The sequence below is a fragment of the Myodes glareolus genome, chromosome 9 (assembly GCF_982192425.1).
Source record: "Myodes glareolus chromosome 9, mMyoGla1.1, whole genome shotgun sequence".
Taxonomy (NCBI): Eukaryota; Metazoa; Chordata; class Mammalia; order Rodentia; family Cricetidae; genus Myodes; species Myodes glareolus.
In genome coordinates, this window is record NC_142034.1 from 42289484 (window position 1) to 42313936 (window position 24453).

At 46.5% G+C, this 24453-nt stretch overlaps 1 protein-coding gene across 3 annotated transcripts in view; it reads left to right on the top strand.

The window, feature by feature from the left end:
* The window catches only part of Asic2 (acid sensing ion channel subunit 2), a 1092647-nt gene that overhangs the window by 1020623 nt on the left and 47571 nt on the right, over positions 1-24453 (top strand). For all 3 annotated transcript variants that reach the window (XM_087910224.1, XM_087910223.1, XM_087910225.1), the window contains exon 3: positions 900-1027. In XM_087910224.1, coding sequence (XP_087766350.1) covers positions 900-1027 — 128 coding nt within the window. The remainder of the gene's footprint in view (positions 1-899; positions 1028-24453) is intronic.

The following is a 24453-nucleotide window of genomic DNA, read 5'->3' on the forward strand; positions in this document are numbered from 1 at the left end:
AGTTCTAAGGTCCTGGGCTAGGGAAATGACTCAGTAGGTAAAGTACTTAGGACACTATGAAGACATGAGTTCAATTACCCAGAACCCATGTGGAAGAGCTGGGTATGGTGGCATGCACCTGTGGTATGTATAACTCCAGCACTTGTGGGTTAGAGTGGCTTAGAGACAGGTGGATCTCAGGGACTCTCCTGCCTAGCAGACATACTGAGCAGCAGGCTCAGGGAGAGATACTGTCTCAGAATAATAATGGGGGAGGAGGAGGATGGTGGTGATGATGATGGTGGTGACAATGATGATAGGAGAACAACTGATGAAGACATTCTGATTTCAGCCTCTGACCTTCACAGTCTCCCACACAGGTGAGCTACTCATGCACATGTAGTACTCACACACATATAATACACACACACACACACACACACACACACACGCTCTAAAGTCACAATTCTAAAATGGTCTTTCATAGCTTTTAAAACCAAGGCTGTCTGCAAGGCTCTGCAGAGTTTTTTTTTTTGGAGGCTCTGCAAGGAAATCCACGCTCCAACTCTTTTCAGCTTCTAGAAACTGCATCCATCTCTTAGCTGGTGACTTCTTCTCCCTTTTCAAAGCCAGAAGCTTGGCCTCTTTGCTCTCTTTCTCTCTGATCCCTGCTCCCTGTCACAAGGACCCCCTATGATTGCACCGAACCCGTCCGCACAATGCAGGTTACCTTCTATCTCAAGACCCTTCACTGCGCCATCTCTATGGAAAGCCACAGGCTCAGGGTTCAGTGCTGCTGATGTGGGGTCATTATTCCGACTGCCAGATACCTTTAGCATCCCCGAGAGCTGCTCAGCCCCAGGACCCTGTGAACACCTGCTGTCCCTGACCCGCGGCTTTGTCCACATTTGTTCTTTCAGAAGAGACAGCGTTTGAAGCAGGAGTGAAGGTTCAGATCCACAGTCAGTCTGAGCCGCCTTTCATCCAAGAGCTGGGCTTTGGGGTGGCTCCGGGGTTCCAGACCTTCGTGGCCACACAAGAGCAGAGGGTAAGTTCTCCGTGCTCCCCAGATCGTGGATCCTCAGGTTAGTCCAGCTACCTCAGAAGCATGAGGAGGAGAAGTAAGAAAATACTAAGTAAATGCTTCCACCAGTTCTCCAGAACCTTCTGTTGACTCCTAAAATCACCTGTGGGAGAAACGAAACGTAACTTCCTTTTTTTTGTTTCACCGAATGGTTGAGTATTCTTTGTTCCCTCAGAACGTTCTACCACTCCTTTTGTTATTTAGTTACTCATTGCCAGTGAATGTTAAAACAAACTGCTAAACCAGATTTGATAGTCTTAGCATTTGTATTAATGAAATTCAAAGCAGCCTGCAAAAGGAAAGGGATGAAGCAGTCACTAGTTCTCCCTGCTTAAGAAGAACAAAGCCTCTTCCAGGAGTTTCCCGCCCATCCTTTGATGAAGCCTTGGGCAGAGTCCCACCCAGCCAGCAGGGTCTGCAGAAAGGCAGGGAGAGGGCTGGCACCATTCATGTCTAAAGTGGGGTTTACATCTCAGAAGGGAGATCTTCTCAGAGGCTCAGTAGGGAGGCCGTCTCAAAGCAGAGCAGCCAGAGACAAACGCGGTTTCTTTCTCCAATTTCCTGGATATTTGCTGTCTGCTTTGCCTGAACTGAAAGAGAGTCCCCATCCAAGCCAAACAAGGCAGTTAACTGGGTGAGGAAGAGCCGTGTGTGGTGGGAGGCTCACTCCCGCTGAGGGGGTGTGGTTACGGAGCACAAAGAAGAAGTTAGCCCATCCATCGGCTAGAGCTTGACTGTCATCTTTCACCTGGGACTGCTCACAGCTAGTTAGACACATTATAAGGTGATATTCTGAATTAAAAACTTGTGTGTGTGTATATATATATATATATATATATATATATATATATATATATATATATATTTGGATTTTCGAGACAGGGCTTCTCTGTGTAACAGCCCTGGCTGCCCTGGAACTCACTCTGTAGACCAGGGTGGCCTCGAACTCAACAGAGATTTGCCTGCCTCTGCCTCCCGAGTGCTGGGATTAAAGGCGTGCACCCCACGCCCAGCTTTAAACTAGCTATATGTTTTGATCTCTGAGGAAGTATTGATTAGTGATGCCCATCTTATGCACACTCCATTCTGGGCACATGCCTGGTCAGTTGGTTAAGGCGGAGGTCAGCCTTCACTGCAGTGCGAGTGGCAGGGGTGGTAGTTTGGGGATGAGGGCGTGGATTCTGGGAGGTGATCCTGGACTCTACAGACCCCAGAGACGGAGGTAAGTGGTGTGAACAGAACGTATCCGTGAGGGCACAGAATGACTCAAGATGGACAGCGGGACCAAATTTTGAGCTAAGGATGTGACAGTCAAGAAGAGTAAGACTCTGAATTACCCAGTATAGGCAGACAGACAGACAGACAGACAGTCTGAGAGAGCCTGGAGCCAAAGCTCTTAGCCTCAGTGGGCTTCTAGACACTGCCAGAAGCAAACAAGGCCAGTTAGAGTGGAGACCACATTTCCACCAGCCGTGTTCTACTGCAGTAGAGCCGGGAGTCCAGGGGGAGGGGCCCTCAGCTTGGATTTATACAGAGACCATTGGGAGTTAGAGGAGCAATGGAAAGGACTTGTGCAGAATCAGAGACATGGAAAACTGTAGAAACCCATACTGGGTGTGATCCATGTTAAACCCATCAGGGCAGGTTCCCAGTGCTGATAGAAGTGGGCTTCCTCTCACAAAGAGCCCGGGAGCCTGGTCCCCATCCATCCTCTGGTGTATATAAATTCAAGGGTTCATTCTTTCAACAACACTTTGCTTTTTTCAGGGTGACCCTTTTGAGGGGGGCTAGAGTTGCCATGAGCTGTCAGAAACTGTGTCAGTGTTAGATCAGGTCTCCAGAAGCCTAGCTGGAGAGAGCAAGTGAAGAGGCTGAAGTTGGGGTGGGGAGAGTTCTCAGCATTTGTTCCGGGGGAGCAAGCCCACATGGCTTCAAAGAACCAGCATGGATAGAACCGATAGATATGCTGGGAAAATCTTGGATGCTGAAGAGGATAACTGTGACTTTTTGTCTAAAGCAAGCCTCGCTTTGTGGTTTGCTGGATGCTCCTACCACGGCTGTGGCGACAGCCCCCTGGGTCTACCTTTTTGAGTACAGAGCAAATGTACCGCGCTTCTTGGCCCTTGAAAGGTAGCTTCTTTCTCCTCTAGTGAAGGCTGGAGAGGAGAGCACTCGTGGAAGCTGCCGCTGTTCAGTAGATTGAGAGACATGGTTGTTCTTCCCCCTGCTCACCCTTCGTCCGTGACATGGAAGAAAACTCTAGGCTAGGGAAGTTGGAGAAGATGATTTTTAAGAAGCTTAAGTCGGTGTTTCTCTTGCCAAGATGAGACAGAGGGGCTCCCCATGGTGAGCAGGATGCAGAGAAGCGTATTTGCAGCGTCCAAGGGCAGCGTGACTGTGTGTGCTGCCGAGTATTGATGGCGAGTCAGCCTCATTCATTTCCGTATTTCTCTGCTTATTGTAACTAATAACGAGATATTTGTTAAACATTTTACAGTCTTCAGTGCATTTCCGCTTCATCATTTCATTCATATTAATAGAGAAATACAAAAACACATCCCAGAGCTAAATCTAATAATACATTATGTTTACATGTATAGAAAAGAGCATATTCACGGGAAATAAGACTTGAAGGAAATAAGCCAAAATACCCACAGTGGGGCAATTATGAATGATTCATCTTTTCTCCAGCTTTTCGTGCCTTCTGTAATGTGGCTTTGTTTTATTTATTTGTTCAGCAAATATTTGTTGAGCAGCTACTGGGGTGGGGGAGAGCAGCAGCGGGAGGGATGACGTGCCAAACAATACAGACCCAGTTTCTGCTCTCCCAGAGGCTACAGGTGGGTGCTGGTTTTAACAATGAGAAAAATCCTGCCAAGCCAAGTATAACGTGGTAAGGGACCCTTGGCTATACATTTCCATTCTACCGAAAGGGACCCTGATGCTCAAACATTGACTCTTGTAGATGGTGTGAGTCTTTTCTCTCTTTTCAAAATGAGTTGTTCTCATTTTGTTTTTGTCACTTCCGAAATGGGGGAAACAGGGGGTTTGCTTGGGGGATTAATTGGACTTCTCCATGACAACGGGAAGTGATCCTCTTTCTTGATAGTGCCTCATCTGTGGCACAAGAGTGAAATATGGCAGCCACGGTGCTCTCAAGCTGAGATGCTGTTACCTCAACCCAAAGTGCAAGGGAACCTTGAAGTAGTCCAGAGGTCAGAGGTCACAAGACAGTGGACCAGAAAGCCCTTTCCTGGAAAGTCGGTATGACCCATGCTAAGACAAGTGATTCCAGGGTAGGGGCCCTTGTGACCAGGAGGAACCAGTGCTCTGACTGGGAAAGTCTTCTCATGTAGTAAAAATCCTCCCACCCATGCATAATTGCATACGTGCTTTAGTATTTATTTATCTATATTGTAATCATGAAAAAAATGCTCTTGGGCTAGATACCAAAGCAAAAATTGCTTTTCTAAATGTGTGTTTGCTTTAACCCCATTAAACCAAGGTATGTCCCCGCCTGAAAAGTGCTCCCTTGGGTAGCTCTGCTCTCTATGAGCCCCTATAATAACCCAGAGGCTCCATCACCAGAGACAGGCAATGGGTTATATCCTGGAAACAGCTACAGAACCCTGGTGACTGAGTAAACCTGTGTGAAACTACCAAGCTCTCAAACCATGTCCAGCGCTGAAATCACAGGCAGACTCCGTCACAACGGCTTCAGGCCGTTGCTAATTCTGGTGTGCGTGAGAGTCAGGTTCCCTATCTGAAGCCTCTAACCCTTCCTCTTTGCTTTGGTGTCTAGCCATGTTTCCAACATATGGAGGGAAGCCCCTCAAGGTTCACAAGAAACATTATCCTCCTCCACCTTCAAATTAAAAAGGCCCAGCTGCTGGGTGGGAGGTGCCTGCCTCTGGTTGTGACAGCTCTTGTGGAGCCTCTGCATTCAACTTCCTGAGTGCCTTTCAAAAGAGAAGACTCATTTGTCAACCTGACAGCCAGCCCGTGGTCTCAGGATCTGCTTCACCGTCCCCATTAGAAATGGAGGCTTGCCCAGTTGTTGTTTTTTCCTTTGTTTGTCGAGGCAGCAGAGAGAATTTATTGCACACGTCCTCAGTGGCTTCCAAACCGCCAAAGCTGGAGCCATGTAAACATGGCAGGATCCAGTTCCGCCCCACTGAAACACTGGGAAAGTTCCAGAAGGAAAGACGGCTTGGTGTGGGGCTACTCTACTCCCTGTACATCCTCAGGGTACCTTGTTTCCCACAAGTAGGCTGAAGATAAGAATCAATTAAGCATCTAGCTGCTTAGCTACTTAATTACTAGTAACACACCATCCCCAAAGTAGAAGTATCCCTGAATTCCCCCCAGCCTATCAACACTTTTTATACACAATATGAGCTTGCTTTTCTCAAGACAGAGTTAATGGCAGGGAATGAGGGATGGAGGTGAGAAGGCCCTCTTAAAGGAATTGTTGATTAACTGCGATGAGCGAGGTACCATGTCCAACTGTGTTGGAAGCCTCTCAAGAAGTCATATAAAACGTGCTCATTTATTATAAATAAATATCATTTTGTGTGTGTGTCCCTGCCTCAGTCTTGCAGTCTCTGCCACTTGTCTTCCTCCTGAAGACATCGCCATGCTAGTTTGGGTGGAGTCTTTCGCTTCCTTTTCGAGCCCAGGGCTCCACTGAAACTTTCCTTCAGCAAGGTTGCCCATGAAATCTTAGACTAAACCCCATCTTCATTAATGCGGATACTGCTCAGGCTGTGTGTGTGTGTGTGTGTGTGTGTGTGTGAGAGAGAGAGAGAGAGAGAGAGAGAGAGAGAGATGCATGTGTACATGAACGCACTCATGTGTTCACATGTAGAGGCCAAAGGTCATCTTCTTCTGTCAGTTCCTATCTATTTTTTGGGACTGGGTCTCTCACTGAACCCGGAGCTTGCTGATTGGCTAGGCTGATGGGACAGTGGGCCCACAGAATCCTCCTATCTTTGCCTCCCAGTACTAGGATTATAAGCATGGGTCATAAATTCCAGCCTTTCATGTGGGTACTGGGAATCTGAACTTGGGTTGTCACACTTAAGCCATCTCCCAAACCCCATCTTGGTTTTCATGTGGCTGTGACTGGATGGTTGTACCCCCCGTGACACTCCTGACCACCCTTGTCTTCTTTCTGCCTCTCTGGCCTCTAGACCTTGGGCCTCTTCATAAACAGTGCCTGCATTGTTCACCCTTATTCCATGATATCTACACTGGGGAGTATTAGATACACCCCTAAGTGAGTTCAGCCTTTTCTGTGATTCCTACCCTGCCACCCTTGGACCAGCTGTCTTTCCTGACCCCCAGAGCTAATGATGCAAGTGTCATTTCTCAAAGAAGTGCCATGGCTATTGCCCCAGGATTCCTGTAGCCACCTCCCTTTCCAGAACTATCTCACCCTACTCACCCCACCTCCCACAAAATGCCCCGCCCCTGTGCCTTTCAGTGTGTTTTACCCCGGAGTGTCATGCCCTCTCCCCACTCTCTTGCTCATCTCTCCACTCCCTGTTTCCTGCTTGACCTCAGACAGAGGGGAGGAGGCCCAGTGTCTATTGATTCACCCACTTTATCTTACTCTGGAGACAAGTTAATAAATCAGAACCTTCCTTGGTTGGGTCCTGCCGGCCAGTACCGTATTATCTTTTGATTCATGACCAGCTTGCTATCTGAACTCCCAAATGCACAGTGTTTGGTTTTTGAGGTTTGTTTGTTTGTTTTTGCTTTGTTTTGTTTTTTAATAAGAGGTAAGAAAATCTGCACGGGGCACTTCCACACAGAGGTCTAAAGCTGTCTCGGCTTTCCTTGCCAACCGGGAAGGGGAAATGCTAGTCACTAGCAAATCTCTCAGAGATGCCTACCGCAGAGAATGAAAGAACGAGGGCAGCCATGCCGGCTCTCACACTCCCTCGGCAAGGGCAGGGGAGAGGGAACCTGAAACATTTTTCCTGTCCCCACCCCTCCTCCTTCATGCTTGAAAACCACTTCTTGAGTTTTGTTTTGCTTTGTTTTGCTGGAGAAGTCCCTGGATTGGTTTATGTTGTGACAACCAAGCCGGACAGCCCCAGTAATCATTCCCCGTGAGCTGGTAAATCTTAGTGTTTCTCTGCTAGATTGTTCTGCCCTCAGCGCACCTCCGGGCTCCCACCTGCTGAAATGCCACCCCCTCACAGCAGCATCCAACTGGCTCCTAATACAAATGTATCTAATCAAACAAGCTGTGTGCATGTCTTGCCCCATCCAATGAGAGAACACTCTTTGAAGACCAGGCTTCCACAGCAGCAAGACCAGAACCCAACACTAGACCTGTAAGTGAATAAACAGCAGAGCTAAGCAATAGCACTTCAGTGGCTGTGCCGAGCCCTGCGGCTATGCCTTTCATGGGGGTGGGGGTCTGGGGGGTCGGGGAGGAGACATTCTGAAATAAAAGTCATCATTCCTGAGATTATGTGCTACATGTGCTAAGATAGGTCTCAGGAGCCAGGGGGTGGTGGCGCATGCCTTTAATCTGCGTCCCAGCACTCAAGAGACAGAGGCAGACGCCAGCCTGGTCTACAGCACAAGTTCCAGATCAGCCAGGGCTACAGAGAGAAATTCTGTCTCAAAAAAACAGCAAAACAAAAAAAAAAAAGTCTCAGGGACTCAGGAAAACAGTGTTGGCCGTGGGATCCCAGCAAGGACAAGTAGAAGAAAGGCTGGAACCCATCAAAAGGGTATCTCTAGATGATGAGCTAGCACTAGCTAGCTGTGATGAATGGACAGAGGGGGAGCTTTTGGGCTGGGAGGCAAGTGGGGAATTGACAGGAGTCATTAATGTGGGGGCTGGACCAACAATTAACACTACTGCTCTTGGAGAGGACCCAGCACCCACTTAGGGTAGCTCACAACTGCCCGTAATTCTAGATCTAGGAAATCCCACACTTTCTTTTGGCCTCCACAGGCACCAAGGATGCATGTGGTGCCCATAAATACACTCAGGCACACATATACATAAAATAAGTAAATCAATCTTTTTTTTAGAAAAAGTCTAAAGTTAAGAAGTGCATACCAGGCAAACAAGATGGTTCAGCAGGTGAGCACGCTTGCTGTCAGGCTTGGCAACCTGAGTGTGATTCCTGAGACCACAGCTGAAGGGGAGAAGTGATTGCTGCAAGCTGTCCTCTGCCCGCTAGACATAGACTGTAGCACACACACAAATAAAGCAGTTTCCATTCTCACAGTCTGCCCACATGAAACCTTACACATGCACCCCAAGAAGCATGAATGTCGATGATTTCTGTAGTAGCTCCTATGAGCAAGAAATCACAGGCATAGTCCTCAATGAGATGATTAGGGAGGAGGGTTCATATCCAGATCCCCTCACCCCTACCCTGTGCCACAGTTAAGCAGGGCGGGGAAGATCTGGAGGGCCTTCAAGGAAAAATTCCAGGACAGACTAGTAAAAGAAAGAATTTTAGGGCGATACATCCAGTGTGGTCCTATTTGTATTCGGTGTCCACACAGTAATCTATACTTATTTTACAAATGCACACTCCTGCACATCAGCAGACGGGAACATTGTAAAGGTCACAGGGACTGAGAACCACAGAAGAGGGGGTGCGCACAGGTAGGTTTGTCTCTTTTTCCAGCTCCTTGGATATCTCCAACAAGGGTTCATTTGTATATTTTTGTATAAACTGTGATTTCTTTAAGGCTATGCATTAGGTAGCTAGTAACAAGTATGCTTTGTAGTTTGGATCTCACATCTAACACATGGACTCACACAGTGTAGGCCCCATTAGCCTCTTCCTGGGCTATGACCCCCTTCCCCAGCAGACAGTCTCCCTCTGTCACATCTGACCTCTCCTCCCAGCCCCTGCAGAGGTCACTTCTGTGGCTCCAGAGTTTCCCTTTTTACAAAAATCAACTTTTGTAAAGACTTTTGTCTGTCTTTAAACTTATTATTTTAATCCCAAGGCCTACAAGCGTAATTTCCAAAGCTCACGGAAGAATCTGTAGGTCCTAGCAGGGACTGTCTCCACACTGTGCCTGTCTCCACCTACACAGGCAGAGACAATGGATGCAGCACTTGACCTTAGGTGTCTGTCTCTGGGATGGAGACAAACTCCTGTCCATGTCCGATACCCACCTCCAGGCTGAGTCCGTGCTAGAGGCCCTATCGATGTGTGATGAGTTATTTAATTGAGCTGAGCTCTCAAATCTCTGCCCAAAAGCTTGATGAGGGAGTGGGGCTTAGTCCCTAAAGCACTTGTCTTGTGAGCACTAGGACCTGAGGTCAGTCCCCAGAATTCACAGAAAACTGCAGGGTGTGGTGGCACACAGTTCTAATCCCATCCCTGAGGACGCAGAGACAGAAGAAACCCTGGGGCTCACTCACCAGCCAGTCTAGCCTGATTACCAACAAGAGAGCCTGTCTCAAAAGAGATGGATGATGTTCTTGAGGGTGACATTCAAAGTTGTTCTCTGGTCTCCAAAAAAACATGCATACATGGGCATGCTCACTAGCACCAATACACATGCACATACATGTGCAAACACACACACACACACACACACACACACACACACACACACACACACACAGATGAGAAGCCATGACTGGAGTCAGCTCAGTAGAGAAGTGTTACTCAAGAGGACATCAGGTCACCCTGGAAGTCAAACACTTAGATTAACCTCACCACTAGGGAAGCTACTTCTGTGGCCAACAGGGTGATGTGGGGGTGGGGAGGTTGCCTTGGCCTGTCCTAAAAGTGTGCCCAGTTCCTCCTCAGTGGGCAAGACGGAGGAGTGTGAGCCCAGCCTCATTTAGACCCTGTAAAGAGCAGTAAGGCCTCCTAACCTCTCAGGAAGTCTTGTCAATAAAGGAGATGTCAGTCTTCAAGGATTATGATGAGTCCTTCAAAGTCTTACAAGATCCAGAACCTTCCTAGATATAGTACTCTCATTACTGCAGGTGGCCCCCAAGTCTAATCAAGTAGAAATAACCAAATATCATTCAACAGAAAATAAAACTAGAACACAGAGAGCCAAGAAATGTGCCCAAGGATTCACAGCATGGAAGTGGTAGAGCCTGGAACTGACATGGGTTTCCCACCAAGACTTTGGCTCTAACCACTGAGAAATTCTGCCCTCAGGGACTTGGGGTATTCTGGTTTTGCTCTGGCCAGAGAACAGGCAGGAGAGGAGTACAGCATAGAATGAGGTCCCCTCTGTGCTGATGAGGAAGGACCTCAACTCAATAAAGAGAAATGGACATCCACAGCCACAGCCGGGGGTAGGTAAAGGGGAGGCACAGAGAGGTTTTACCCAGCAAAAGCATAGCATCTGATCCCTAAAGAGCAAGAAGACACTGTTTGAGGGCCAGGAGCACCAGGGATTGTGGGAAAATGCAGCAGCCAGAGCCCAGGGGATGCTTCTGGTTTCCCCACAAAGACCTTAGCAAATGTCAACTGCAGAACACCAAAGAATGAGGGAAAGCCTCTCTGTAGCACCCTCACTTAGAGAAAGGAATGATTCTGGCCGTGGCATCTTTCCTCCCAGTCTGCTCTCCCTTAGTGTTGAGTTCTGCCTTGATCAGGCCCCTGGGGGACACAAAGAACAGAGACTGAAGGTAACATCAGGAAAGGCTGATGGCTGATGAAGGCTGCAGAAGGATCAAGAAAACAAAAGACTACAGTGTAGTACTGAACCTAAGCATCAAGGGGCTGCCTCTTCTTTCTCCTCTGCCTTACCTTCCCCTCCTCTTTCTCCATCCCTCCCATATGGCTTCGCCCCCACATGCCCACAGCTGGAGGTGTCTGGGCACTCTTTTGGAACAGGTAGGGGAAGTTGCCATGATGGTCCCTGGTCTGGTTTATTCATTAAATGTGATGTTGTTTCTCCCTTTGCTGCTTTCTATCCTTTCCCAGAAGCCTCTCTGTCACAGGAAGTCTCTAACATCATCGCAGCATTACATCACAGCTCCTCACCTGGAAGCCACCCACCACAATCAGCTCTGTGGCTAATCCTACTCTTAGCCTCTCAGGGCACTTGTGTGACAGTGAGACTGTGGGGGCCCCGGACAACCATAACACAACTGCTTGGTGAGACAAGCCTCCCAGGGCCCACCTAACCATTGATGAAACGAAAGTTTGGTAGTAGACTGGTGCAATCTGAAACCAGACCCTTTTCCTTCTAATGCCTGGGCGCCGTCTACAACCCCTGCCCTGTTTCTAACACTCCCAAGTAGACAGGACTCCTGAGAGACAAGAGCATATGATGTTATTGGTTAAGAACTCATTTCAAAAATGCACGCTTCTTTTTTATTGTTTAACATGCATGTGTGTGCATGTTTGTATATGTATGCATGTCTGTGCACATGTGTGAGTCAGTGTGCTTGCCTATGTCTACCCATATGGAGGTCAGAAGTCAACTTCTATTGCTTTTCACCTTGTGTTTTGAGACAATGTCTTTCGCAAAGCCTGAAGCTCCCAAATTCAGCTAGCAAGCCTCCCCAGCCCTAGGATTCCAGGTACACAGCGCCACACCTGGCTTTTATGTGGGTTCCAGGGATCCAAACTCAGACCCTCATGCTCGTCCAACAGCCGCTTTACCCACGGAGCTGTCTCCACAGCTCAGCGCACACCTCTTTCCAATGCCAGCTGCTCTTTGAACACACGGATGCCCCGTTTTACAAACGAGCCAAGCCACTTCCTGGTGGGGGGAGGGAGCATTGTTCTTTGTGCCCTGATTTCATTTCTAGTTATTCCCCCACCAGGCTTACCCTTTCTTCAGTTGGTCTGAATAGGAACGATGATCAGTCACTGTTGAAATCTTCAAAGGAAAACCGCACACATTGGATCCATACCCAGTAGCGATTGTCAAAGCCCAGGATCATGCCTTGTGCAGTAGGCAGGCAGCTGCACCAGAGACCGTGCTTGTTGTAGCCTTGCTTTCCTGTACCTTTTTTAACAGAAAACCGGTACTCATCCTCTTCCCAGTGGACCAATGAACGTGTCATTTCGGGTGAGAAATGAGGACTGTGCAGGAGAGATGCTGATTCAGAACAGGGCAAGAGGCTTCACTTGCTGCCCAGACTCTACCCGTAACTGTCTAGGCAGCCTTGAGAAGTCAGCATCACTCTGGACTTCAGGTTGATTTTCTGTCATATAGACTAGTAGTGTAATTATCTTACTTGACTACTTAGAGAATCAAATTTGGTAATAGTCATACAAGTCCTTCCATTGCGAAGTGCCTTCATCCCTCTCCCAGATGGAGAGGCCATTGCATGGACTATTCTATGCTCCTGCCCTTGGGATGGTATGGAAGTTAAACTTGTATCTGGAAGATGGGTTGGTTGTTTGTAGTAATGGATCCCTGACTCCTTTTTCCAACCAAGCTATAGTGAGAGACTATGAATTTCCTCTCTCACTTCAGTCAATGAAGACAGAATATATGGAAAACAGTTTTTAGGCTCTGAATTTCTGATAACAAAGGCGACCCCAGAGAAATGAAAAATAAAAATCAAATCCTATGATTGTCCTAGATTATGGTTTTGAGTATTTCCGGGCTCCAGTGCAGGCTGGAGAGACCAGATGGCACCTGGTAATCCTCCTCCCCAACCCCCACCACAATGTGGAGTTGAGAGACCAAATGTCAAATATCAAAGAAGGATGGAACACCAAAGATGTCAGCAGACTCCTGGATGGGACAAACACGTGAGAAAACTGCTCAGACACCCAGGAGAAAGACCCCAGGGCATCAGCAAAGACAATGGCCAGCAGTCACATGATGCTGGAAACTGCACTCATTCCTACCAACCAAACTGGAGGTCCTCATAACCCAAAGGATGCTACAAAGGGTCCACTGGGGTCTCACATCAGTAATGCAGAATAGTCAGCCCTCAACTAAGTGCTATTCTGGTTCAACTCTTAAAGCCAAAGCTCAAAAGATCAAACTATTTCCAAGTAGCTTCAATATGTTTCAGAAAAAATCTCAAGAATATTTATAGGTATACAAAAATAACCAATATGCAAATGTAGTAAACCTCTTATAGTCTGGCCTCCAATCAACTATTACCAGGCATACAAAGAAGCAGGAAAAATACCTGCAACGGGAGAACAATCTTTCAGTATAAAACAATCCCCAGCTGACAAATAGTAGAAATAGCCAAAAGGGGGTTGGGAGATGATGGCTCCAAGGGCAAATAACACTTTTTACATAAGCATGAGGACCCGAGTTCATATCCTCAGAGCCGTGTAAACGTTGGGTGCGTAGCTGAAGTGTCTGTGACAGCAGCGCTTCTATTGGGAGATGAGAGGCAGAGACAAGGAGAACCCCTGGAAGCTTGCAGGACAGTTAGCCCAGCATACACAGTAGGGGGAAAAAAAAACAAACAAAAATCCAAAGATATCCTCCATAAAACAAGAAAGATGGTGGAAGACAAGGGCAGACACTCTGCCCTCCATGCATGCACCATGCACTGTGGCATATACATACTCTCGCAGACACGCCCACACATACCGCAGAGGGAGGGAAGGAGGGAGGGAGGAAGGGAAGGAAGGAAAGAAAGAGAGAGAGAGAAACATAGTGAACACATCTACGTATAGACACAGGAATTGGCCAAAAGGACTAGTCTACTTATTCAAAACACAAACATAGAATATATATACATGTATAATTATTCATTTATAAAACTAAATATGTGTTCATAAATTATATGTATTTAAAAGACCAAGTTTAGCTTACAGAGAAAAAAATCACGATGCTGGAAACTTAAAAGACATTGAAGGGGATCCACAGCAAGTGAGGGTCACACAGAAAGACCAAGAAGTACATATACAGCAGAAAAAAGGATTTTTTTCAAAGTTTATTAAATTATAAAAGTTTCCATTTCCACCCCTCCTCCCAACACCCTCCCATTCCCCCCACTCCCTCTCCTCCTCCCTCTCCATCCCTAAGAGCAGTCAGGGTTTCCTGCCCTGTGGGAAGTTCAAGTTCCTCCCCCCTCCTGAATTGGCTGGCCCGGAGTCTTTCTGAAAAGCCATTGACAATGACACTGGGACTTGTTTCCTCTGCATATACTGGATTTTTGGGATCCAGTCTGTTTGGATACTCACCTTCCAGAAAAAGGATTTTTAATGAAAACTCTCAGTTAACTGTGGAACAACTTCAAGTGGCTGAACAATGTGCTTTTTAGAGTCATAGGAAACAGAAAAATTTATGAAATGATGGCCGATCCTTTCAGAATGTGATGAAGATTATTATAAAGCTTTAGATCTAAAAACCTCCAGTAACTTCAGACCTCCTCACAAGAACTGGAGAAAACTCCGCCAAAATTGTCCAAGACCATCATCAGAAGAAGAAACATCTTAAGGGCATCCAGGAAAGCAGGCACGTTACAGGCAAAGGAACAAGAATAGGATGGCAGCCAATTTCTGGATGTACAGCAAGTAAGGAGAGAGCGGAGTAAGCCCGGCGAGGAACGGGAAGGCGGAGGGGGCAGAAATCTGCCGGTCTAGAATTCTATACCCTGTGAAAATATCTTCCAAAAGGAAAGCAAAAATGTAAAGCACACAAAAGCCAAAGAAGCTGCAGCTCTAACGATAGCAGATGCGTCTTCAGCAGCGCTGCGTGCCAAACGATTTTCCTCTGAGTGAAAAGGAAATGACACCAGATGGAGACACGGACCCACCCGGAGGGAGGGAAGAGCAGCGGAAACTGTGAGGTTGGTGGTAAATACAGAGAGCCTCTTCTTACTATTTAGATTTACTTAAAGATAATTAAGAGCCATGCTGCATAACAACGCTTTACGAAGCTTATAATGCGTGTCTGATCAAAATGGGTATCAACAACCGCACAAAGGCCAAGAGGGGGGATCCTGGGAAATCCTAATCCACGCTTTGAACTAATCCAAGTGCTGTGATATGACCAGCAGCAGACTTTGATGAAAGACTTAATTGAGAACCCCCCAAAAAACCCAATATGTTAGAAAAGCATATTATAGCTGCTTCTTCAACGAAGGGTAGAAATGGAACCAAATAAGTCAGCTGTTGTCAAAAACATAGTTATGGGGCTGGGAATGTGGCTCCACTTGGTAGAAGGCTGCCTGGCATCCATGAAACTTAGGGTGGATCCTTGACACCAAATAAAGCACACGTGGTGGCACACACCTGTAATCCCTGTGCCTAGGAGTAGAGGCAGGAAGACCAAGGTCATCCTTGACTGTTTAACAGGTCTGATGATGTGTCAAGGAAGAGAGAGAGAGAGAGAGAGAGAGAGAGAGAGAGAGAGAGAGAGAGAAGGAGGGAGGGAGAATGGAAGGAAAGACTGAAAGAAGGAAGGAAGGAAGGAAGGAAGGAAGGAAGGAAGGAAGGAAGGAAGGAAGGAAAAAAGGAAAGAAGGAAGGAAGGAGCAAAGAAAGGAAGCCTGTGTCCTTTAGCCCACTAGAAGCCAGGGATTTGGGAGAAAGGAATAGAAGACAAATGAGATTGATAGAATACATCTAACAAAATGACAGAAATATCTATCAGGAATCACACCAGATGCAAATGATCTGAAGATGAAAATTACAAAGTATATTTTTAGACCAAACGAAAAACCCAAATCCTCAGTATATATTCATTGTTAAAGTATGTATTTTAAATGTAAAAATACAGAGTTTAATGGAAAGAACAGAGGACCAGGCATGGTGATGTATAGTGTAATCCCAGTACCAAGAAGTTCAGAACAACAAGATTTTGAGTTTGAGACAAGTTTGGGCTGCATAAAGAGACCTTGTCTCAAAAAACACATATATGTATATACTTAGAATTATGAGCCAGGCGGTGGTGGCACACACCTTTAATCCCAGCACTCGGGAGGCAGAGGCAGAGGCTAAAGAGATGTGGCTCGGTGTTTAAGAGCATCTGTTGCTCTTGTCGAAGGCCTGGGTTCAGTTCCCAGCACCCACATGGCAGCTCACAACTGTCAGTAACTCCAGTTCCAGGGGATCCTATGCCCTCTTCTGACTTTTCTGGGCACAATGTCATACATGTTACACACAAGTCACACATGCAGTGTACCTATATACATGCAGACAAAATACTCATATACATAAAAATAAAATAAATAAATCTAAAAACTTTAGAGAAATAGACATGATATTTACACTACTCAAGACGTGACTCCACAAGCTCATACTAAGGAAACTGTCAGAGCAACCAGGAACAAGATGGTCATTTCCTAATAATAACAAGATCAATTCATAGAGAAGCCGTTGCCATCCTAAACATTCACACACCTACTAATGAAGCTCCAAAATATCTGACGCAAAAACTGACAGGACTGGAGGGGGAAAATCAACTGAGGTATTAATTGATCCAGGCGTGGTGACTTATGATCTCAGCACTTACTGAAGCACAAGGATTGCCATGAGTTCCAGGTCTGCCTGGGCTACGTCATGAATTCAGGCCAGCCTGGGCTATGTCATGAGTTCCAGGCCAGCTTGGGCTAACATGTGAGACTTTCTCTCAAAAACCCAAAGTTAATAAATAGCCTTCTTTCGGTACTAGTACAGGGACTAAAGAGATGGTCTGTCTATAATCTCAGATCTCAGAAGACAGAAACAGGGCATTCTGTGAGCTCTGGGCTCAGAGAGAGACCCTGCCTCAGTACATAAAGTGAGAACAATCAAAGACACCCAGTGTCAACTTTTGATTCACACACATACACACACATACACATACACATACATGCATGCACACACGTGCATGCTCAGGCATATACATTCATATCACACATACATACACAGGTAAAATAAAAGGTAGGTCAGGCAGACAGATCAGCAAGGACATAGAAGACAGAAGCACCAGTGAAGTTGATTTGATGGATACCAATCCAACAACCTGTGTCTATTAGTCTATTATTAATTTGATGGACACCCATCCAACAACCTGTATCTATTAATCTATTATTGATTTGATGCAGACCCATCCAACAACCCATGTCTGTTAGTCTATTATTGATTTGATGGATACCGATCCAACAACCTGTGTCTATTAGTTGCTTTTTTATGTTCTATTGCTGCAATAAAAGCCTGTGACCAAGACAACTTATAGAAGGAAGGATTTATTTAGGGCTTAAAGTTCCAGAGAAATAGGAGTTTGTCACCGTCAAGGCAAGAAGCATGGTGTCAGACAGTCAGGTAGGCAGGCCTGGTACTAAAGTAGCCACTGATAGCTTGCATTCTGATCTACAGGCAGGAGACACACACTGGGAATGGCAGAAGTCTTTTGAAACCTAAAGCCAGGCCCCAGTGACACAGCTCTCCTGAAAAGACTAACCCTCTTTATTCCTCCCAAACAGTTCCATCAACTGAGGAGCAAATATTCAAACTTTTGAGTCTATGGGAGCCATTCTCATTGAAGCCACTACCCCATGTGACACCAGGAACATACACATTTCGTTAAATATACTCAGAACATTTACCATGGGCCATAAAACAAGCCTCAATAAGCGTAAAATGATTCAAGTGGTACAAAATAACTCCTGACCATAATGGAATTAATTTAGAAATCAATAACAGAAGGATGCCTAGAAATCCCCCAACTATTTAGAGGCAGTATAACACACTTCTAAATAATCCATGAACCAAAGAAAAAATTAAATGTGAAATTAAAAGCATTTTGAGCAGAATAAAATGAAAACCTGTCACATGGAATTCTGAAGAGACTATTGGCGTTTCACCAAAAGGCAGGTGCAGGAAATCAAGAAATTTATTCAGAAAACAAGGAAAGTCCCATGTCAGCGGCCTTGGCCTCCTGGTTAAGAAACCAAGAGCATGCTGGGCCTGGTAATACACTCAGGAGGCTGCGCAGAAGGATAGCTGTAAGTTCAAGCCAGCCTGAACCATGTGATGCTATCTCAAAGAAAAGAATAAATGAATAAATAAAACTAATAGCAAATCACACCAAAAGGAAGCATGAGGAGAGAAATGAAACTATGGGACAAATCTATGAAACAGAAACAAGGAAACAACAGAGAAAGGATTTTTAAGATGAAAGTGTTGCTAGCTCCAGTATCAGGTGAACTCGGAACAATAGAGCTCCGCATGGCTCCTGTTCAAGGATGCAGTGCAAATTAATTACATGTCCCCTATTCTTTTTAAAAGAAGAAGAGGAAGAAGAAAACATAGACAAGATAGGAGAAAAGAAAGAGAAAGAAAGAGAGAAGGAGAAGGAGAAACATGATAACCTCTAGCCAGATTGTTGAGGAAAAAAGAGAAAACACAAAGTTTCCTAAGGATGAGAACATTGACATTGGAGATTCTATAAATAGGAAAGGGACAGTATCAGCAAATTGCTAATGACAGTGCCAGTAAGTTCACAGTGGAAAGTCTGGTGTGGGACTCTGTCGGCTTAGAATTCTCAATCATGTTGTCTCTACAGCTTCTAAGGGGCTAAGTCCAGAGTGATCCGCCATCTGGTCTGTCCCAGGCCTAGGTATCTCCTGAGAAACTCTGGGCTCTTGAGTCTTAAATTGGGATGTTTGGTTACTGTGGGCCTTCACTCAACTTGTACTTCCTTTTCCTTTCAATCAAGAGTGTCACTCAAAAGACACAGAAGATCTCACTTGCCAGGTTTGACCCAACTTTTACATTCTCTGGGAGGCCTGAGCAGGCAAAGATCTCTGTGTGACCACTCTGTTCTGGACCCTGAAGCTCAGGTCACATCTTACATGGCACCCTGTCTCTGGGGCCTCATACAGAAACTGCACCTAATTAGTCTTCCCTTTGAGCCCCAGCTGCTATTCAGGGTTCCCAGGGTCTCAGCCAGAATGCTGGAGGAGACATTAATGAACTGATTCCCACCTGGCAGGAAGGACTTTGAAGGTGTAACTGCTTTGCCCTGGTCCACCTTCCCACATTGCTAATGAGCTTCCCCCTCTCCCTCTCCCTCACCCTCCTGAACCTCGGAGCCTGTGGATGCTAGGCAAGCACTTTACTACTAAGCTTTATTCCCAGCCTAAATTCTGTATGTGTGTACATGTGTGTACATATGTTTATGTATATTCACACAAAACTGTGCACATGCTTGTAGAAGCCAAATTTCAAATGTCTTCTTTACTCTCCAGCTGATGTTTGTTTGTTTGTTTGTTTGAGACAGAGTTTCTCTGTGTAGCTTTGGAGCCTATCCTGGAACTCACTCTATAGACCAGGCTGACCTTGAACTCACCGAGATCCACCTGCCTCTGTCTCTCGAGTGCTGGGTTTAAAGGCATGCGCCACCTTGGCCTGGAACCAGCTGATTTTTTTTTTTTTAAGACAAAGTCTCACTGAACCCAGAGCTCACTACTTCTGCTGAGCTGTTTGGCCAGTGAGTTTCAGAGATCCTTCTGTCTCCACTCCCCAGTGCTGTCATTCCAGACCCACGTGTAACCATCCCTAGCTGTTACAGTGGTGCTGGGTCCTCATGCTTGCATGGCAAGCACCGTATCAGCTGAGCCACCTCCCAGGTCCTTTCTCTTCTTTCTAAAGCTGTGATGTCCTTGTCTGCGCCTATCCTAACAGAAGTCCTGAGCACCTTTGAAGCAACTAAAGCCTTCTGTACAGTCAGACTCTATAGGCAATGATATGGTTTAAGCAAAATGCTGCAGGTTCCCCGAGGGGCGGCAGGCAGTGGGCAGCGGGTCCCGAGACCACGGCAGGCTATGAAGGCAGGCGGGTCCCAGATAAAGAACCCCCGAGTGACCTGTGGGCTGTGAGGGGCAGCAGTTCTCAGGCAGGGAACCACGTGGTGGGTAAGAGATGGATAGACACACCACAAGACCCCACCCCAGGTCTCCGAAGGCAGCTGGTTCCTGGCAGGGAGCCATGTGGTGAGTGAGTGGATAGTCATGCCATGTGGTGGATAGTCATGCCATGCAGAGAAAGTGGGTATTTATTTAGTAGGTTATGGAGGGGAAAGGAGAGAAGGGGAGAAGAGCAGAGAGAGAGAGAGAGAGAGAGAGAGAGAGAGAGAGAGAGAAGGAAGGGGAGGGAAGGGACTCAGGCTGGAAGCTGAAGATCAGCTTGCCTCAGCAGACAGGGGAGGAAGTGGGCATGGCTTGTCTCTTAAAGGGACAGGACAGACCATTACAGGCAACCCTGGTCCAGCCACCACTCTCCCCTGAGCACCCTTGGTTGCTTCTCTCTGTCTACAGAATAAAGCATGGCTCCATGATTCCAGTGTCGAAGGCCTCTGTTTTATGGGTGTAGGCTACCATGGAGCTGGAAATAGAATCCACATTGCCTCTCAGTTTCCTCATCCTGCACCTCTGCCCATTCTCTTCTGTTTCCCTGAATTCTGGCTCCTTTAGCTCCTAATGTCTGGAGCCAGCACCCCTCTCTCTACTGACTCAAATGCTGCCTTACAGGAAGTTTCCTCAGATGCCCATGGGGGTCCTTCCTGTGAATCACCAGTGCATCTCTTGGTGATTCTACTGTGTGTTAGAGGCGTTCACATATCAGAGATTCAGCAACATCAGGGTTAGCTTCTAACCCTTGCCCAGGCCTAGCCCTGACCTGAGTGACCATCTTTTACCCACAAGGACTCTATTGCAACCATGTTGAGTATTTTGTTGGTCCCACAGACCTAGCCCTGCCCACTCAGGGGTTGTGGCTTTTGTCTTTGTGTTTCCTACTGCCTTGTTGCCCTTGCTGCAGGCCTGCTTGGTAACTAGCTGGCCACTTTAAACTCGAGTGGGCCTCCCAGGCTCCCATCCGTTGCTAAAGAAACATTTCCCACCTGCACCCCATAGTCTCTTTGCATCTCTGTCTCCCTTCCAACCAACCAGGAGGCACCTAAGGGACACCTTCCAAATCATTCATGGTTATATCCCCCATACCTAACAGCACCCAGAACATATTTGTTTAGTAACTGATTATGACTTAATGCTCTGAGCATGGTTTCCAAATACAGCAGGTGTCTCATGGCTTCCAAATAACTGCCCTGATTTATTTTATCCTGAACTAACAACTGCTTTCTTTCACTGTGTGTGGCCTTGGAATGTCTCTGAGTCTTCTGTTTATTCAGATACTAAGCAAGTATGTACTGGGTGGAGAAGGGAGGCTTGTCAAGTTTCTGTTTCACTGATTGTGGTTCCTTGGCATTAATTTTTATTTTGAAATCTCCAATACTTATTTGTCTGTGTTGGTTAGTTTTGACTGTCAGCTTGACATAGCCTAGAATCACACCTGAGAAGAGAATCTTAATGAGGAGTTTTCTAGATCAGGTTGGCCTGTAGGCACGTCTGGGGAAGATTATCTTCGTTGTTCATTAAATGTAGGAAGACCCTGCCCATTATGGGTAGTGCCATTCCTTAGGCGGGGAGTCCTGAACAGTAGAAGAGGAGAGAAAGCTAGCTGACTACTAAGAAGCAAGCGAGGATTCATTTGTGTGATTATTCTCTCTTTGCTGTGGGTGTAATTCTTAAATTCCTGCTTCAACTTCCCCTAGATAATGGACTGTAACCTGGAATACAAATTCTCATAAGCCCTTTTTTCCCCCAAGTTGCTTTTGGCTTGGATATTTATCACAGCCACAGAAAGGAAACTAAAACAGTATTACATGTCCTCAAAAGGCTCAAGAAGGCATCTTCCGTGCTCCAGCCAACATAGCATGCAGCTTGGTGCCTCCTCCAATGTTCCAGCCTGACCTGACCAGCTGCCTTCTCCCGTGTTCCAGCCTGACCTAACCAACTGCCTTCTGACCTAACCAGCTCCTTTCTCCGGTGTTCCCAGCCTGTCCTAACCAGCTGCCTTCAGACCTAACCAGCTGCGTCTCCTGCATTCCCAGCCTGACCTAACCAGCTGTGTTATGTTTGTCAGCTCAGAGGCCTTGGTGCCTGCTGATCCACCACAGATGCCAGCATTAGAGTCCCTCAGCAGAGACAGCCACCCTGTTTGTCCCCCAGGGTCCATGGGTTTAACTCTGTCTGGGATGTGCTTCAAGTTCCTAAAGGCTCTCCAGCCCAAGAGTTCTTTTCTACCCATGGCCATAAAACCACCTTTTGTCTTCACCTAGAAAAGGAGTGTTTCCATTACCCTAGAGCAAATCTGACTGGAAAGGTCGCCTGTCAGGCCACCACGGTGAGAGGCCCAGGGTCAGAAAGAGCACTTCATGGCTTTGCCTGTGACTCAGTATCCCAAGCCTGAGACAGAGTCAGCTCAGCCTCCTTCTACAGTGGGGCCTCACACAGGAGTCTTCTAGCTCCGACCCTAACTGTCAACACAGGACAAATGACATTCCATTCCAAAGGACTGTTGTGAGGGCTAAATGGAATTTAAAATTTTTTTAAAGAGCCTTAAAAATCTGGTAGATTGATTTTTTTCCCATTTTATTCCACTTTTTATTCTTTCCATTGTGCATCTTGATTGCTCTTCGTTTCCTGTTCTCCTGCCTCGGCCTGTGCGCCCCTGGGAGACTGACACCATGAATGCCACAGAAGCCATTCCCTTGTCACCACTTCTGCAGCAGGCGCACACAGAATATGCCTTGGCCCTAACTGGACGCTGAAGAGCAACAGTGCTCCTCGTCCTCCCCGGGTATCACTTGACTAAGGACATTCAGTGAGTCCTTCGTGACGGATATGAAGCCTCTGCAAGGTGCCAGTGCCTTTGGGAAACTAATTTGACATCTCTACCCACCCCCCAAAAACAGCTCTGTCCATTAGGGTGATGTGTTCCCATTTCCAGTTAAGGAAAACTGACTCTCAGGCAACCTCGTGCCCTGCCCCAGGCCACAGACCTTCCAATTGACTGGGCTCTAAGTGAAGCCCAGGGTCTGTCTCTAGGTCACGGTCCTCACCACTTCCCACGGGCTCCTGCAGAGGATTTCTCATGCTTCCATCTCATAAATGAGATCACATCAATACTTTGTCCTGTGTTGAAAAGACAGAAAATGGTTAGCCAGATGGCTTGGGGGGTAAAGGTGCTTGCTGCCAAGCGCAGTGGCCTGAGTTTGATCACTGGGACTTAATGTGGTAGAAGAGAAGGAACTGATTCCAACAGTTGTCCTCTGACAGCCACACATATAGATGGCTCGTACATGTGTAAGGGAAGAAAGGGGAGAGAGAGAGAGAGAGAGAGAGAGAGAGAGAGAGAGAGAGAGAGAGAGAGAGAAGGGAAGAAAGAGAGAGAGGGGAAGAAAGAAAGAAAGGAAGAAAGAAAGGAAGGAAGGAAGGAAGGAAGGAAGGAAGGAAGGAAGAAAGAAAGAAAGAAAGAAAGAAAGAAAGAAAGAAAGAAAGAGGGAGGGAAGAAGGAAGGAAGGATGGCAGGCAATAAAATTTTAACTATGAAAACACACTGAGTTGGGCACTTTAGAGGATGTTTTTCAGATATCGTCAAAAGTAATATGGGGAGCTTCTAGAGTTGTAACAGTACAGCTCAAACTAGGGTCATTTTGCTGTGTTGAAAGCTTTTCTGCTTTTACACATGCTCCATACCCATCATTTTAATGACCACATGAGATTTTGGTCAAACAGATATATCGTTGACTTATTGTCCCTCTACTGTCAAATATTCAAATTGCTTTATCTGTCTTTGCTCTTGTAGGTAATACTTTGTGCAACTTTGTGCACGAGGCTGTGAGAATATTTTCTTAGCTAACTTTAATTCCTGTCTTTGGCTAGTTCCTAGAATGATAAACTACTAGTTCAAAGCAAATGGGCAGTCGTAATGACCCTGAAAATTATAGAATGTATTTTCCCCAAAGACTTTTATGTATAAATATAGTTAGGGACCAGTGTCAGATAGATGGTGACTACACAGAAGAAAACCACAAACAGGAGAAAAATGACATGGGGTGGGGACTGGAGAGTGGTTCAGGTCACCCTCACGACTGTTCACAACTACCTATTGCTGCAGTTCCAGAGGATCAATGCCCCCTTGTGGCCTCCTTGGGCTCCTGCATGCAGGTTGTGCACTTAAATTCATATAGGCAAATACACATACATACAAAATAAATAAATCCTGAGCGCGGCGGGGGGAGGGAAGAAAGGGAGGGAAGGAGGAAGAGAGACACACACAGAGAGAGAAACAGGGTTGCTTGGGTTTCATCAAACTAAAGAGAGCAAGAAGCAAATATATGTTTCCCTACTCCTCAGAAGGGCAGAATAAACAGTTCTCGATAGCGCATGTGCTCGGGGAAGGGAAGATGTCTGCATTCACTCCAAGAGCGTAGCAGGTGTTCTTGGAGACAAATCACAGCATATGGAAGCCACCACCAGACTTCCTAAACAACCTCCCAGGCTTTCTCATCTGCCACACCTCTGAGCTTCTAGAAAGGGTTCCAGCTCCAGGTCTCCCAGCCTCCGGCCTCTGAGCTTTGGTTTTCTGGCCGCCAGAGGTTTCTAGGAAT